At 39.6% G+C, this 13966-nt stretch overlaps 1 protein-coding gene across 2 annotated transcripts in view; it reads left to right on the top strand.

Moving 5' to 3' along the window:
* Positions 1-13966, top strand: part of GLRA2 (glycine receptor alpha 2) — a 127966-nt gene that overhangs the window by 88961 nt on the left and 25039 nt on the right. For both annotated transcript variants that reach the window (XM_072852856.1, XM_072852848.1), the window contains exon 8: positions 10395-10544. In XM_072852856.1, coding sequence (XP_072708957.1) covers positions 10395-10544 — 150 coding nt within the window. The remainder of the gene's footprint in view (positions 1-10394; positions 10545-13966) is intronic.

Below are 13966 nucleotides of genomic sequence, written 5' to 3'. Positions count from 1 at the left end.
AGACCAAGAGTTAAAGAAAAAAAGGCATATTGCCCTAGGCATCCTTTTTCTAATTTTAGGTTTTTGTTGTTTGGTTCAGTGAATTGGATCACTTTTAATGGTTCACTTAGTTGTGACTACAATAGGAAATACAGCACAGAGAGGATGTTGTAGAATGTTCTGCAGTCACCTGAGCATTAACACAATTTTCATGCTATCCAATGGAAAAATTATACCTAAAAATGTATGTATAGGTGCAAATGTTCTTGGTATTGATCACGGTAGCTACACTGCCATCCACCAGTTTTGTGATTCTTACCTGCTTTATATGAAAGGAAAAGATTTGTTCCTATTGCTACAGAAATAAAATCCTGACTTGTTATTTGATAACAGCCATGCACTGAGTCAGTTAACTCTTCAAAGGTCAAAGTATAATGCAATTTGGTGCAATTCTTCCTAACCGGGTGGCAGAGGTAATAACTACATCTGGCATGGCTGCGGCTGAGCTGAATGAAGATTACTTTTCACCTGAGGTGGTTGAGGCACTTTTGGATCTACAGAGGAGATGGAAAGGATTTTCTGAACCTGAGTTAATGCTCTGTTTGAAGAAAAAAAAAACCAAACAAAAAAAACATTTCAGAAAACTGTAATCACTGCAGAAAAGCTGGCTTTTTAGAAGTAGGCACTCTGGCTGTTCTCAGATACATACCACATTGGCTTGTTATTTCAAGTGAATCTTAAATATAAATGCTCCTTTGGTAAGTATCAGCATTTCACTCTATTTATGAATTTAATGACATTGTTTCAAAATCCTGCCAGTGTTTCTTGCTAGCAATCATGCAATCATGCAATCATGGTGGTGTGCCTCCTCTTTAATCTTCCTCAGTTTTTTCTCCTTAGTGATTGTTTTTATCCACACTCTCATCTGCTGAAGAAATACCACTAGAGTCCAAGCACTCAAGTGAGCATTTAATGACATTAAAGAAATATTATCTGTTGATTTCACTAGGAAGGAAGAGCCAGAAACTTCTATTGTAAACGAGACCCAAGACTGACATTGTCATCTAGCTACAAAGGCTGCCCGTATGTGTATTTGCCTGTGTCTTAATGCAGCCACATATAATTCTCAATTTGCACTGATCTCAGCTGGATATGAGGGCGTTTCTCTGTGATAAATGTCTTTCAATTACTTAACAATAAGAAGCTGCTTCCTTGGAGCAGGGACATCAATCCTTATGTCACCTTCATAAATTGATCACCATGGCTCCACCAATCTGTTGATTACTTTCTTTGGTCCATACACAAGAAATGTCACAAATATTGGTATTATTTATTTTAATTCTGCCAATATGAGCTTGCTTTGCTGCCTTTCTTTATTCACATGCCAAACCTGAAAGATTAATTGGTGGGGCACTGAGATGCTGTAGTAACCTGTAGGGAGCCTGTGTGCACAGAGAGTCCTAGTTTTTTGTGGGGGCAGGAGGATTGTTTTTCCCTTTGACTGTAGAAAGCTTTATTGGAAATCTGGTAGTTTTTGAAGGAAGAAAGAGAAAGATTTAGACAAATAGTTGTGAGCTCTTATTCAAGACCAATTTCTTGAAGACAGAAGAAGACAAAACATACAAAATGGGACTGAGGAAAATAGCAGAGATGTGCAGAATATTAGTGGCGAGAAACTGATGCTTGGTGTTGCGGGTGTCTTTCTGAGACAGCTCAAGCACAGACTGTGGGTTTACTGGCTTGTCTGAGATTTGACAAAACCATACCACCTCTGGCTGTGACATTGGGTTGAGGTGGGGTTAGCTGCCTCTTGGTCTGCAACACTACTGCAGAGCACATTTTTGTTGGCCAGTTAAGCCAGACTTTTTTTACCAAGAGGGCAGAGAGAGGCAACCAGGCTGGACAGTGACAAAACCCACAATTTCCAATTTCCATATAGTGTTGAGGATGTGGCTGAGCTGGTGGGAGTGGTGGTGTCCCCTGACCTGTTCTTGCCCCGTGTTTTTCAGGATCAGGGCAATGAGAAAAGTCAGCAGTGCCCTGGTGAACACCAAAGTCCTAATTAATGGTGAACAGAGGAATTTACCTTTTCCCCCCTCTCTCTCTTCCACAGTTTTGATTCTCCCCAAAATCTGTTTCTGCAGGGGGCTGAAAAGAGACAATCAGACAGAAATAACTAGTCCCTTTATTATTTGGTCCATCCGTGCGCCCAAACTTTGCACACCCTGATGCGGATCTGCTCATTCCTAGTTCCACTCTGCCCTTTTTTATGGGGCACGAACTCAACACAGTTCTTGGGAAGGGTCTCCAGAACCTCCTGTTTCTAAATAGTTCAGCATTTCCTGTCTGTATCATCTTGTTAACCATTTTGGTAGTGGTCTGAGCTAGACTTGAACTCCTGGCCTAGATATAAGAGAAATTTCCACTTTATTGTCATCTTAGTGAAAGGTGATACAGCACACAGTTGACTACCTGTTTGCAAAGGGGGGCTTTTGACCCTGGTTACAATGTCAATTAGCGTTACTTCATTCCCAGCAGCAGCAGTCAGCCCATCCCTGCATTATCAATGCATAATAAAATCACCCAGTTTGCTCCCAAGCTGAGAACCAACACCATTATCTGTCCAAAGCACAAGCCTTTGTTTTCTCAGCTATAACCTGTTTGGTTAGAAAAACTGCCTTAAGCTATTGCTCAGATTTGTTTTTCTTTGTCTGAATAATAGTCATACTATTTTCAAGGAAGTCAAGGGCTTTTGAAGTGGAAATGGTATATCCTGTCTAAATTTCCTGTACAGAAAGAATGAATTCTCAGGAATAGGAAATACAAGGGAACTACACCATATGATTGCACAAAATGACACATGATGAACATGCCAATACTTCATATGCCCTTGGGAAGGAAAAACAAGCAGTCTCGGCTTCACCGATCTGATAACTGTTTCTGTATTTGTGGGATTACATTTTTCAAAGGTGGAAATATGCTATTTGAGAAGAAGGAGCATAAAGTATGAATAGACACAGCCACCATAGAAGCAAAAAGAAATACTTTATTGCTTCTCTAGAATGGCTTTCCTTTACCTGGAACACAAGTTTAGCTTTTTATGATCTGTCATATGGAATATAGTTACATAATTTAAAGAGATATCAGTCTCCGGTGTGCAGTTACTGCTCTGTGCTCCCTTTATCACATCCTGCAGGATGCACTATAATGCAGTCCTTCATCACCTGAATCAGGTGTTAGCCATGTGTTGCAGAGGTTCACAAAGTCTTGGATAATACCTGCAGTTTCTTGGGGGTCAGCCCCAATCTGAAGGTGGGGAGCATCTTGCTCCAGGGGCCTCTCTCTAAACATCTTTGTAAATACCTTAACTCCCTGATCATCTTCAAAGACTTGAAGAAAATTTTCATTCATCTTTGAAGGAAAAACAAACCATAAATGGTTTCCATACTTTTCCTGGCTTGAATGCAGTTGGCATTTAGTTCTACATCAGCAGTGGGTAGGAGGTTTAGCATCTCATGACTTGGCAGAACCAGCGATAGAAATAGAGCAAAAAAATTTGGATGAATAGTTTATTCACTGAAAAAGGCAATTTTGGGTGACTGGAACAACTTGTGACTCCCTGCTGAGTTAGGTGGATACTTTCAGATGGAATCTGAATAATGGAGGGAGGGTGGGAAAGTTTGTTTCAGCATTTTTAAATTAAATATTTCTTGCTTGTTTCTTGTTTTGTTTTGAAAATTGTCCACATTTCTTTTAAAAATGGAAGATGAAGTAGATGTTTCTGAAAAAAGAGTTGAACAAAATATTGTCAATTAAAAGAAAAAGAGTTGTTTTATTAAAATAACTGGAAAAAGTGTTTCACATTCACCAAATATTGTCATTTTTTTCATTCATCCAACAAACCAACCAAATTAGTTATGTCATCATCTCAGAACAGGCATTTTACTCTGAGGCTAGTAGTTTGGTTCCTGAGTGGGACATTTGGGACTTGATTTTAACCCCATTTCACCTCAAGAGGAAAGAAGGTCACCAGCTAAGCTGGTTGTCTTCCCAAGCCACCTAGAAATGCAGTAAGAAGTGAGCTGATGAAGGACACCTACAACTTCCATGGGACTCATTCACTGATGAACCATCTCCTGTCAAAATCTGCCCCATACTATGAACCCTTATTTTCCAGTAACAGAATAGTAGCTCCGATAGCTTAGCCTTTTTCATTGCAAAGTACATTATGGGAAGGATATGGTTATTAAAGTCTTGAAGAGGCAAACAAACATTTACCACAGTCTGGAAGATGAAAGTTTTCATTATCATTCCCTCCCCTGCAGAAGCAGCCCCTTTGAGAACAGGTCCCAAAGCCAGCTGTGATGGACAGTTGCTTTACTTCCTGAACGCTTCATGAAGATTTCCTCACCAGGTGATCAATCCCATTAATTTTAAACTTGGTGGAATCTAAACCACTTTCTGTTTTATGCCGTATTGTCCAGGAAGCTAAAAAGTCTTGTTGCCCTAACCCGTCAAGGTATTGCACAGTGACTATGACCCTTTAAAATTGCACAGCGTGAAGGATAATTAACTGGAAAGTGTTGCAACAACAGAATAGTATAAAAGGACTGAGGGTTTAGGACTGTGAAAGTAATTTGCATTTTCTGATATGAATTTGTTTTAGAAGGTTGATATTTCATGGGGGCGAAATATTTGGGTGAAAAGAAAGATCCAGAGTAAAAAGGAGACAAAAAGAAAATACTTTCCTTGTAATAGCAGCTGACAGCATGTTCTTCATTCAGAAACTTCTCTGCCTGGAAAATGTGATGAAACCAGGACTGGTGCTTTCAGCTTCAGCTGTATAAAGCTGATATGCAGGAAAGAGCTATCAATTTCTTTATGAATTCAAGATTTGAAAAAAAAACCAGTGAGTTTTATGATAACAGAATTTCATGTAAGTGCTTTGGTTTAAAAAAATAAAGTGAAATTTAATGCAACATCAATGCCTTGTACTGGAAGGCAGTTTTACATAATTTTTGTTTCAGTTTTGATTTAAAATGTTACTTTGTTCTATTTCCACATTTCCAATCCGAAAAATTCTCTGAAACTTTTTTCCCCAAGAGATTCTTTTAATGCATAGGAGAAATTAATTTCAAATTGTAACATTTTCCAGTAGCTGAAAATTTTCTTCTTTAAAAATATCTTGCCTAGAATGTGGTATTGTGCAAAAGTACAGGTTTGGGGCTTCATATCACAAGTCAAAGATTTTTTCATGACATCCTATCAACCAAAATAAGGGTATATATGTTTTTTAGCACAGGCTGAGCACCTTGCACTGCATATTGAAGTTATTTTCACAATGCAGGACTCTGGGAGAGAATGGATGTGTCTTTATTTCCATTTTACACCTGTTCAACTGAATCGGAGAGTTATAGCAGTTGTCTGGAGTCTCATGAGGCTGGCGCTGTAGCAGAAATAGAGCTCACATTTGGGTTGATTCACAAATGTCAACAAATGACAGGTGCTCAACTGCAGGACCCATGACCATGTTTTCCCCCGGCTTCTCTCCACAAAAGCATGCCTTGTTCTGGTGGTGACACATGGCGATATTCCGAAAGGTACCCAGAAGCTGTGAGAGAGTGCTAACATAAAAAGAGCTGAAAAAGTGGAAGGTTTAATCTTTGCAAGGCCTTCATGAACAGTGTGATCCTCTTTAGACTTTCATTTCCAGGAACTTCACTGGGACCATTGATGCTACAGCAGTGCTGTATAGAGCATAAACTGGTCTTTTATTTACATAATGGGCATGGCCAAATAACAAATGAGGAAAATTATGAAGGGAAAGGAATTGCTTTGTCACATTTACTGTGCTCAGCCTTACCATACTTGGCTCTTGGTGCAGACAGCTCTCACTCTGAAAAATTTCCCTCATTAACTGGCCCTAAAACATTTACAGAGCATCTGAATTATTGATATAATTTATGGTTTTATTGGTGGGAGCCATTAAATCTCCTCCCCCCGAACAACATTAGAGAGGAAGCTGTGCAACATGCAGTAAAAAGTGGAGCAGCTATTTAAAGAAAGAAAAGGGCAAGAAAATCTTAATGTGCTTTCTGAACATGATAATGTTGAACGAGGCAGAGTTTGCAAACATCCACTTCTTAAAGTAATGCAAAGTAAATGGAGCCAGTGTGCCGTCAGAGTTACAGGCTTTTCAGAGAAAGTTTTACAAGGTCTACCTTCGAAAAAACGCCAATCACTACTACTTGGTAACTTGATAATGCTTACTCTGAATTTGTAGTGTTACTGCACACCTTGCATTCTGTCCTGCAAGTGAAATTATGGGAAAGGTGGCAAATGCTCAGGTAACGGTCTCTATTACATAGGGTCATGTGGGTAACTTGTTTTATTCTGCCCTATTCTGTTGAAGGATTATATCAAGACACTAATAGAGATGATTCACAGGCTTTATCTAACCAACATAGGCCTATCTCAAGCAGACATACATACCCGAAATAGCCATCCAAAACTCCAGTCTTGGTCAAAAATGAGAGACTGTCATTTTTAGGGTACAGTTCGTTTGACTATAGTATAGATATCTACCTTCCACTTAGATGCATTTTGTCCTAAAAATGCTTATTTCTTACCATTAATTAAAAAAACACATGTACATAACATGTTTTGTTAGGTGAGACAAAAGCTTCTCCAAAAACATCAGGGTCTATACTGTCCTGCACATACACAGTAGTGACTATGGAACATGGAGCATGGACATGGTAGTTAAGGAAGCTGGAGATACAGTATTGTTTGATGAGTCCTTACCAAAGCAGGTGTTGTAAGCCTTTTAGTTGAGCAAACATATGAGTTTTCAAGCTATACTATGATCTGTGAAAAAAACATAGCTGGTAACACTGTTTTTGAGTTTGGTGGAAGAACCTCCCAAAGCAATGGATGTGCCTATGATATCATGAAGTACACGGTTTTGCAGACCCGAGCTCCTATGAGTGTGTCACTCAGCAGTATTTTAAACTGAAAATTAGATGTGAAAGGTTCCTTGTATGGTGCAAAGGAGAAATAAGCACCTAGGAATGAGATGCACACTAGAGTCTGCCGAGTGGAGAGTTTCCTGTAGAGATAAGTGGGAAATTGCTGAGGAGCTCTTAGAAAAAGGCATTTCATTGACATGTGAGACACCACAGTAAGAAGCTACAGCACCTGGTAGGCAAGTGGTTATAGCACTCACCTGGAATGTGCAGATCAAATTCTCATCCTTTCTGTGCTCATCTCACTGAGGAAATTGTTCAAGCACCATGAAATATTTTGTGACAGGGCCTTCTCAATGCCTGCATGTGTGTGGGACACAGAGACAGAGAATGACTTCATATTCCACTGCTTAAGGTTTGCATCTAGGAAGGGGAGAGTCTGTTCCCAGTCCCCAAGCCAATGGATTTTTAAGTGTTTTCATACAAAGTGGAAGAGCTTCAGCAATGGTGGTTAGGAGAGGTTCACTTCAGATCAGTCTACAATCTGGTAGATGTGACCATTTCCTAGTTGAACGAAGATACGGGTTAAAGTCAGCTAAAACAGACAGAGACCCTAAAATCCACTGAATCTTTGCATTGTGCGTGCTTAAGATACCAAAGTGCTGGTCTAAAATCTGGGCACTCACTTTACGACTTCTTTGGAATTGTGTACCAGGTGAGGCTCTCCTAGGCTTGGTGTAATAGATCCGTGTCATTTTCCATGCATAGGGGTGGCTAGAAAAAAGTCTAACTTCAGAAAATTGCATGGGCTTTCAGCTTTTAGCAGCATAATTCTGTACATACTGGGGATACGTAGGTAAAATTACATAAAGTGATTTGAAAACAAACGGATCAGCAGGACTTCTCCATTTATTTATTTTTAATGTGCTGTTTTCACATTTAAAGCTGTACCATGGTATGGCAATGGCTAAATAAAACAACCTACGTACCTGCCACATATACTGTGATCCTCTGATTCCAGCCCAGCAGGCTGGAGTTTAAGCAATCCAGCTGGCTCAGCAATTGTGTGGATGCCATTTATGGCAGCACTGTGTAAGTGGCAGGAAGGCTCACTCAGGGCTTCCTTTATTATTTTGCCCTCCCTGCTTTAAGCCCACCAGGACAGGATTTGCACAGTCAGAAATGCTGATTCTTGTGGCTTCAACTCCCTGCATTGTGCTGTCTCTGGCAGCACAGTCCAGCTGTTTATGCATGTCTAATACGGCTCCTAAGGGCATTTGTAAAGGGAAACAAGCTGCCCCTTCAAGGAAGGTAACAAACAATCTAAACTCAGCTGCATTTTACAGAAATTACAGTGACTTGGTTCCTACTGCGCCTCAGCCTGTGGCACAGAGTGTCTGGGACATTGTCAAGTTTTCACTGGGTTTCACAGCTGCTCAGTAAAGATGTAACTTGTAAGATTTTTTTTTATGTGTGGGACAGAGAAATGCATACCTGCTGTGCATCTAATTGAAAGGCACAGATTCATAGTGTCACGTTAGCCTACTAAATCCTCCTCTTCCATTTCAGCCTGTGCATGTTGCATTGTGGGCATTGCAGTGGGCATGGCAGTGTGGAGCTGGAGTATAGCCTCAGCTACAGAAATGTACGTTCCCGTGGTGCAAGCTGAATAACAGTATCTGGCTCCTCTGAAGTGTCCTGCTCAGTGTTCAGGATCTGCAGGATGGAGCTCTGTATCCTTTCTGCCATGCTTTAAATGCCAGTTCCTCTGCTCGAGTTGCTTGCTGGAGCACATAGTGCAGTATATTCCATTTGATGTTAATAAAAAATATTCTACAGACTTTGGAAAGTGATGTTATTCAAGCACATGGTAAACAGGAGCAATAGGAGCAAAATCTACCGAAACAGGTGTGCTTCCCTTCATCATGAAATGGTAGCCACAACCATAAGAGCAAGGTCATTTTGAATAGTGTGCGCAAAGGGTAGAGGTGGAGTTTTCCAAGGTGGAGACCGGGTCTCCTAACCATTAGAGTGTTAGATGCACAACACATCCTTTTCTGCTCTCTTTTCAGGCCACTGTATGTTTTGACTGCATTGAAATGTTTGGCCTGCAGGGTATTATTCAGACTTTAAATACCTTTGATTATAATTTTTCAGAGTTTAGCTATGATTCATTTTGCTTATCTTGATTCAGTTGTATGGTGGTGCCATTTGAGGTGACCTTGGGTATCAGACATCTCCAGAGGACTGGTTAGTATAATACTGGACATTTGTGCTCTGCTGGAATAGCAAATGGAGGCTAGGTACCTAATGTGGCAGTATGTGATACTTTTATTTAGACAACTGAGTAAAGCTCCATGTGTCTATGCTTAGACAGTGGTTCTAAGCTGCTCTTTACAGACATGAAGATGAAGAAGCACTATTTGGGTGTTATTCATCACATCCCAAGAAGACATCTAAAACAGTTCAGATGCATTGCATCCTAGAAATGCCTGTTTTTCTTCATTCCTTGATTTATTTATATCAAAAGAGTTTAGGCAACTAGCTCACATGTACATTTTAGACATTAAAAGCCAGATGATTTCAACGCCACCCTGGATGTAATACCTGATAAACAAAAGAGGCAACCTGCTGTTGCCTAATCATAAGATCTTTGCTTAAAAACTGCAAGACTACAAAGAAAGGCAGAGACCAAATACAGATATGGAGAACAGTGTACCTTTGATATGCATAGTGTGTAGCTCATTAATTGGCTACTGTTTGGCCCACTCTATGGGTAATATAAAAATCTTGTGACATTGCAGTGCTGTAATACATGTGATTTTATTGTGGACCAGTCAATTCAAATCAGAATAGGTTTTTACTAGAACAGAGGCACTTGGTATTTGGGTATTTGTAGTACATAATATCTATGAAGATTTATGTTTCTTATAGAGTTGTTGCATAAAGGTCATGCAATTAGGATCAAATATTTTATAACACATATATTAGTAAAGTCATATGAACCAATAGGATACAGTACCCTGAGTTTACTTTGGGGTTATGGATACCAAAAATAGCTAATTAATCAACATGGTAATTGGTTCATAAAAGATGAAAAAGGTGATAACTACAGTAGGTATTGTATCACACCCTTTATTCCTATTCTTTCTGATAAGCTGTGATTGTGACTATAAGAGCACTTGGGTTTTGTTAGACTAATCCTGATTCTTTTCTAAAGGCAGTAGCTCATAATTTGTGTATTCTTTGTGAACACACATTTCCGTTAATAGATTATTTATTTGTTATAAGACAATAAACTAACAAACCAAACCACAAAACAAGAAAAAACCCACCTCATTGAACAACTGGAACTCATGCTGTGCAGAAATGTGTTTATTTTTTCATGTCAATATCTTCAGCTCATGAAGAAGTTTGAAATATAACATGCTGTGTCTTATTTCTTTGTAGGTCTCCTATGTAAAAGCTATCGACATCTGGATGGCCGTGTGCCTTCTTTTTGTCTTTGCTGCATTACTGGAATATGCAGCAGTCAACTTTGTTTCACGGCAACACAAGGAGTTTCTGAGGCTTCGAAGAAGGCAAAGAAGACAAAACAAGGTACAGATGCTCTTTACTTGGGGTGACTGAGTCTGGCCTGACAGCATGCTGACGTGCAGTTGATTTTTCACCTCAGCTCTTCTTGCCCTTGCAGGACAGTCTTATTCTAAAGTTTCCTTTTGAATGATTTACTCCTTGATAAAGAGCTGAAAACTAGCTGCTGGGTTTATTTGCAGTTTACAAAGTTATTGATAAATGTCAATAGATTAGTCACTAATTCCAAGAATTTTATTCTTGAAATTGCTGAGGCAACTGTACCTTCACCTGTGAAATTAGATTTCCTTCTAATCCCCAAATATTATGTTATTATGTGGCATCCAGCAGCAGATAAAGAACAGTTGGAAGCAATGACATAGACAGAGTACCAATATTATTTCCTTGACATCATCCAGATGTGCTGATGTCAGCACATGCTTGAGACCTGTCTTTTCTAGTGCTACCCTAGCTAGTCATGCTAAAATGGGAGATCCCTTTTTAGGGAGATCTCTTTTAAGGAGACCCCTTAGGGTAGCCTGTTGCAGAGTAATCAGCAGTTCTGCCCTCACTTCTAAACCACCAGTGACTGGTGTCTTTCCCAGCTGAAGCCAGGAAACATGGCCACTTTAAAAAAGAGAAGGATTAGGGCAATTTCTTCTCTACATTCTACTATTTCACAGTTTGGTACTCATACTAACTTCAAATTTTTAGCAAAGGGACTATTTGCGAGTATCGTTATCACATCATTTTATACCAGTGACTGGAATGTAGAAGAGAGGCTTGTTTTTAACCTAGATGTCAGTTTAGAAATATTTTTACAAAGTGTGTCCACCTTTCCTGATTTTTTCTTTTGTAAATGGAAAGACAAGAATAGACATTAAATTGAATTTTAGTCCAGTTATGATCATTCCTACAACTGTAAAGGCTTCATCCTTCCTGTATCTATGTCACTCGTTTTCAGTATTAGTAGAAACATTTAGGTTTACGCTGTACATATGCATTTGCTAGGTGAAGTAAATATTTGCTTGAGCTGTGCCAGTGCTTCAAGCCACAAATAATGGTTTCCTTTACAAGAGAGATGACAACAATGGCACAGGGCATTTGTGTTTTGACAGGTCTGTCTAATAAATGTTCTGTAACTAATGTAATACTTGATGGATGCTCTGGGAAGCAATCCAGTGCTGTTCTCTGGTTTAATATTATTGTCAGGTGAATTGAGATTCCTGTTAAGTTTAGATTAGAGCTGAAGGAGAGAGCAGAAATGCTTGTCCGTCTGCAGGCACACATGCCAGATGCACTACCACTGGAAGCCTTTGTTTCCAAAAACAGCCTGGCAGCAGCAGAAGCTGCTGTATGGGCTCTGTAATTTCAGGTTTGGATACGATGTCTTTAGAGCTGAACAAGTAGGCAAGAAGCCACCATTGGTAAGTAACACTATCCAGTGGCATCACTCAAAAATTATGACGTTTTGGTCCATGGAAGTGGTCATTCATCTGCTGTGGGAATGATTATTCTGGTAACTATTAAAAGAAAGTTATTTAAAACCAAATCACCAGAAGACCTCTCTTTATCCTAAGCCAGTCAGTGCATGGATTCTTTGCAAAATGGGTAACACCCTTATTAAATACAAGGAAATGTTCTGCTGGAGTAAGAAACACCTATCCATTTGCACAGGCTTGCTTTCACTTTTCCTATTAATCTGGTTGCACGAATTTCAAAATAGGGAATACTGTTACTAAGGCCATCTCTTTAGAAGGTTTTTTCTGCATTGCTTTACCTGAGTTTGTCTCTCACAATTTTCTCAGTTTATTTTGCCTTGAAAGTGATTCACGTTGTTTTGCATGATGGTCTTCTCTAACGGAGCCATTCTTCTCTTTGCGTGTTGTGTATGTGTGTCATTGTGTTACCACTGTGCTATTCTCATTCTTGTTGCTGCTATCTATGCTGACACTCTGGGGACAGGCACAGACTATGACTGTTGGGAATGAAAGCGTCGAGTCCATGCGGCGCATGAATGGCTTGCGGAGCAAAGAGTCATCAGCTTATGGGACAGTGAATCAGATCGGCAATTCAAGTTTGAGGGTAAAACTGTAGTGAGAAAGAGAAAGCAAGAGAGTGTTAGTATGTGCAATGATGTCATAAATCAGCAAAATGGATGATTTTGATGGCATCACTAGTAGTCTCTTGTATTCTCTTTGCTAAATGTCCCCACAAAATACACAATACTGTCCCCAGCATGAACAGCAGTTTCATATTGTACATTCTTGTGGCCCACCCTTATGCTTGCTCTTTTCCATGGTTGGCTTGTGCCACCCCCATTCCAAACCTCCCAAGGAAAGTGCATGTATATTCAGTAGCCTGGTCCTGTATAAATATAGGGTGAATGGGGGGACAGGAGCATAGGAAGTGCCTTGAGACAGAAAATCCCACATTGTGTCATCTTTCAGATGAGTGCATTCCAACAAAACTCGGTATGTATAGAAACGCTTTTTTATTGGTATGATATTTATTCCTGAACCGTCAACCTGCAGTGTTCCTCCTCGTAATGTCCTGAGCCCTGCTTAGTGGAGTATGAATATCTATGAATGAAAAAATGTATTTTGTTGGTTTCTTTTTATTTGGTTGGAGAAGAGCCATGGAGCTGAAATCTTTTACACAGCGTAACGTGTAGCAGATCTGAAGCAATATGATAGCAGCTGATAGATCCAGATTATGGGTGAGTTGTGGAGGTAATAAAATCAGTGATGGAGAGAGAAATGAGCTTAGTGTGCAGCTCATTGCTTGGTACTGGTAGCTGAGAAATGAAATTTATTCATTTAAATAAAATGGGACCAGGATTTAAATCTCTCAGGACCTGATTTCCCAGAACAAAAACATTGCCTGAGCAGCTTTTGAGCTGTAATGGGCCTCTGACTTTGATCAAGCTCTGTAAAGTTATGTGATTATAAGATGCAGATGATTTCAGTGGATTTTGTACACTGTGAAGGGAATTAGTAGCTTTCAAAATCAAAGCAAAAATCACAGTTCATGTCACACAGCAAGATTAGGACAGAAGGTTTGCAATGCAATGAATTGTTCACTTTCAGAGCTACGATATCAAGCAGTAGAAGAGAGTCTTCTTTTCTGGATGCTTTCTACTGTAGGGATAATCATATTTACACATACACAAAACTGAACACAAAAAGAAAAATTTCCAGGTCTCTCTAGAAGATAGGACCAATATTAGTGTGCTGTCTCTGGAAAGCTGGTGCCATACAACTACAAAAACAGTCCAAGTAAGTACTCAGAGTTGCGTGTCTTATCAGTCATATAGTGCTAGTTGTCCAGCTAAGGTTCATGTAAGGCTCGGTTACCCTCTCTCTTAAGGAACACTTGCAGAAACGTCTCTTCTACTTTTGAATATTGTGTATTACATATACAGCCAGGACAGTACACAGAGGGGCCAT

The sequence above is a fragment of the Ciconia boyciana genome, chromosome 1, assembly GCF_034638445.1.
Source record: "Ciconia boyciana chromosome 1, ASM3463844v1, whole genome shotgun sequence".
Lineage (NCBI taxonomy): Eukaryota > Metazoa > Chordata > Aves > Ciconiiformes > Ciconiidae > Ciconia > Ciconia boyciana.
The sequence above is the reverse complement of the archived record's forward strand: the minus strand, read 5'-3'. Positions and strand labels throughout refer to the sequence as shown.